Source organism: Bubalus bubalis, chromosome 16, assembly GCF_019923935.1.
Source record: "Bubalus bubalis isolate 160015118507 breed Murrah chromosome 16, NDDB_SH_1, whole genome shotgun sequence".
Lineage (NCBI taxonomy): Eukaryota > Metazoa > Chordata > Mammalia > Artiodactyla > Bovidae > Bubalus > Bubalus bubalis.
Window position 1 is genome coordinate 34,215,084 of NC_059172.1, and position 3,201 is coordinate 34,218,284.

The 3,201-nt window shown below is 42.0% G+C and overlaps 1 protein-coding gene across 1 annotated transcript; it reads right to left on the minus strand.

The window, feature by feature from the left end:
- Window positions 1-368: 368 nt before the first annotated feature.
- Window positions 369-1,313, minus strand: LOC102409855 (olfactory receptor 52K1). The gene has a single exon (XM_025265890.3). The coding sequence runs from the start codon at window positions 1,311-1,313 to the stop codon at window positions 369-371; it is 945 nt and encodes a 314-aa protein (XP_025121675.3).
- Between the last annotated feature and the right edge of the window lie 1,888 nt (window positions 1,314-3,201).

Sequence of the window (3,201 nt, forward strand, 5' to 3'; positions counted from 1 at the left end):
TGGCATATGGGTCTTAAAATTTGTGCTTCAATTTCTCAGTCTAGATGAAGAACTGACCAAAATCTCAGTTTCTTGTACCAATCTCAGCCAGTATTTCTACTGTTTTTCACCTAGATGACAGAAATGCTTTGGAAGGGTCTTTATGTTGTCCTTATGCATGTGATGAGCCTACAAGAATAGGTCAGACCTCTGCTATGAAACTATAGGAACATACCTGGTTTGATCTGACTGGATTTGTGAGGAATGGGACTTACACTGGAGGACTGCCAAACTCAAATTTTCCTATTGAGGTTTTTCCTCTCCATTTCAGTTCAGTATCCACTGGACTGATGGGTTCAGGACTAGTGCTTAAGAAGAAAAGTTTATATCTATACATTCTTTCTCCAGAATAGACTCAGCACATGATCACGAATCTGCTTGGTCTTGACACCGTAGATGATGGGGTTGACCATGGGTGGGAAAAGAAGATAAAAGATAGCAAGCAGTATGTGGACATGTGGGGCAGCCCGCCGAGCCACACGGTGCATCACTGAGGAGATGACCACAGGTGTGTAGGTGGACAAGATAGCACCTATGTGGGACACACAGGTCCCAAAGGCCTTATAGCGGGCCTCCTGAGAGGCGAGCTGTAGAACCGCCTGGAGGATGAAGATATAAGACAGAATAACAAAAAGCAGGTCCAAAACTACTATGAACATGGCCACAGCAAGGCCATAGATGTTGTTGAAGCGAGTGTCCCCACAGGCCAGCCTCACCACGGCCATGTGCTCACAGTAGCAGTGGGCAATCACTGGACCTCGGCAGTAGTGGAAGCGTCTGAGCAGAAAGGGGAGAGGAGTCATTAGTGTCACAGCCCGAGTCACAGCAGCCAAGCCGATCTTGGTGATAAGTGGCCCGGTGAGGATGGTGCTGTAGTGCAGTGGCTTGCAGATGGCCACATAGCGGTCAAAGGCCATGGCCAGCAGCACTGCCGACTCCATGATGGAGAAGGAGTGGAGAAAGAACATCTGGACCAGACAGGCATAGAAGTTGATTTCTCGATCTCTAAACCAAAAAATAGCCAGCATTTTTGGAAGTGTTGTAGAAGAGAGGACAAGATCAATGATTGCCAGCATGGCCAAAAAGAGGTACATGGGTTCATGGAGGGCTGCATCACCTCGAATAATGAAGAGAAGGGTGCAGTTGCCTAGAAGAGCCAAAGTATAGGCGAAGCAGAAGGGAATGGAGATCCAGACATGCAGGTGCTCCAAACCTGGAATTCCTACCAACAAGAAGGCAGCTGGATGGGTTGAGGTAATATTAGAGGCTGCCATGGTTCCTGGAAATTCTCCTTCATCAGTTTTTACAAGGTAGCTTCTCCTATGTACAACTTCCTGGGAGCATTAGCCCTTATTTCCATTGCTGGACCTTGAACAAAATCAGTTATTAGTTCTCATAGACGTGGAGAAGCATAACCCACATTTCTACCCTCAAGGAGCTTAATCTCATTTAGTAGATAGAACATTACACATCATTAAAATGGATATTACAAGACAGTTTCATAAAAGAACAGAGAAAAGCTAGTGTTTTCTGTGTTCATGGTGATGTCAAATACCCTGATAAAAAGAAGTAAAAATACATTTAAGCCAATTCATTTTCTTTAAAATAAACCTTGGTACCTTTTCTACATAATTAAGTTAAACTCACAATCATAAAAGCCAATCTTCTGTTCAGAAATCTCAGACTTAGGTGTCTGGGTAAATAAAATAGAGCATACAATTTCCAATGCTCCTATTAATCACACAAGTTGTATATTTTCTCTAGTACTGCTACATCTGATGTGGCTGCCACTAGCCAGACACGGCTATTTCAATTTGTAAAAATTAAAACTCAATCGATGGACATGAGTTTGAGCAAGCTCCAAGAGTTGGTGATGGACAGGGAAGCCTGCTGTGCTGCAGTTCATGGGTTGCAAAGAGTTGGACACAACTGAGTGAACTGAAAACTCAGTGTGTTTTAATGTGATTGACGTATTAACTGCTCAGTAGGAGAAGGCAATGGCAACCCACTCCAGTACTCTTGCCTGGAGAATCCCATGGATGGAGGAGCCTGGTAGGCTGTGGTCCTTGGGGTCATGAAGAGTCTGACATGACTGAGCGACTTCACTTTCACTTTTCACTTTCATGCATTGGAGAAGGAAATGGCAACCCACTCCAGTGTTCTTGCGTGGAGAATCCCAGGGATGGGGGAGCCTGGTGGGCTGCCGTCTATGGGGTTGCACAGAGTCGGACACTACTGAAGCGACTTAGCAGTAGCAGCAGCAGCATATATAACTAGTGGTTACCATATCGGACCATTCAGATACAGAATATTTCCATCACTGCAGAAAATTCTCCTGGAGACAACTGCTCTAGAATGTATCTCCCAGGTCCCTTCCATATGCACAAATCTCTGTAATACAGCCCTGCCTCTAGCTTATTGGAAAGAAAAAAATGAGCCACCTCTTTCTGTTCTCTTTCACTTAAATTCATATCAACCTCCATATTCATGTGGCTCTCCCTCTACCCATTTTCCAGCTCCTTCTGTTCATCACAGGAGAATTCTTTCTTTTTTCTTTTTAGTATTTTTTCATCACAGGAGAATTCTTATCTTCAAGACTGATATCTGATTTCCATTAAAAAAAAAAAAGCCCTTTATTCTTAACAATATCTAACCTTTCCCTCTTTTTCTCTTTTCTTTAAAATCCCTAAATATTGGAGTGGCTCAGTTTCAACACAGATACTCTTTTCTAGGTCCAGTTAATAAGTTTATGAGCATTAATAAGATAGATTTAAAACATTAACATAATACTGGACAAAGTAAGTACTGAAAGAACTTTCTCTCTTTTAATATTAGAAAATTAAATTTTTGGAAACTTCATCTCTCAGATACCATAGTAGTGTTAGATAGCTGAGTTCTAGCTTTCTCCAGTTCCAATGTCCTAAATAACTAGACTTTATTGCTTCCATTAAAACACCTTAGATGCAAAAAATTCAGCATATCCAAGTTGAAAATAAGCTAGTTTATTTCCATGTGGTATGAAAAAATTTAGAATCTGAAGATATTGAATTAAATCATGACTGCTACTTACACTAGCTACATGTCCTTGCATTGATCACTTATCTCCAGGTCTGTTTTCCTTCTCTGTAACTGGGGAATTGCAATGGTCCACCTCACTTAGAG

Coding starts and splice junctions, on each gene's coding strand:
- LOC102409855 (XM_025265890.3), bottom strand. CDS start 1,313: ATGGCAGCCTCTAATATTACCTCAACCCATCCAGCTGCCTTCTTGTTG.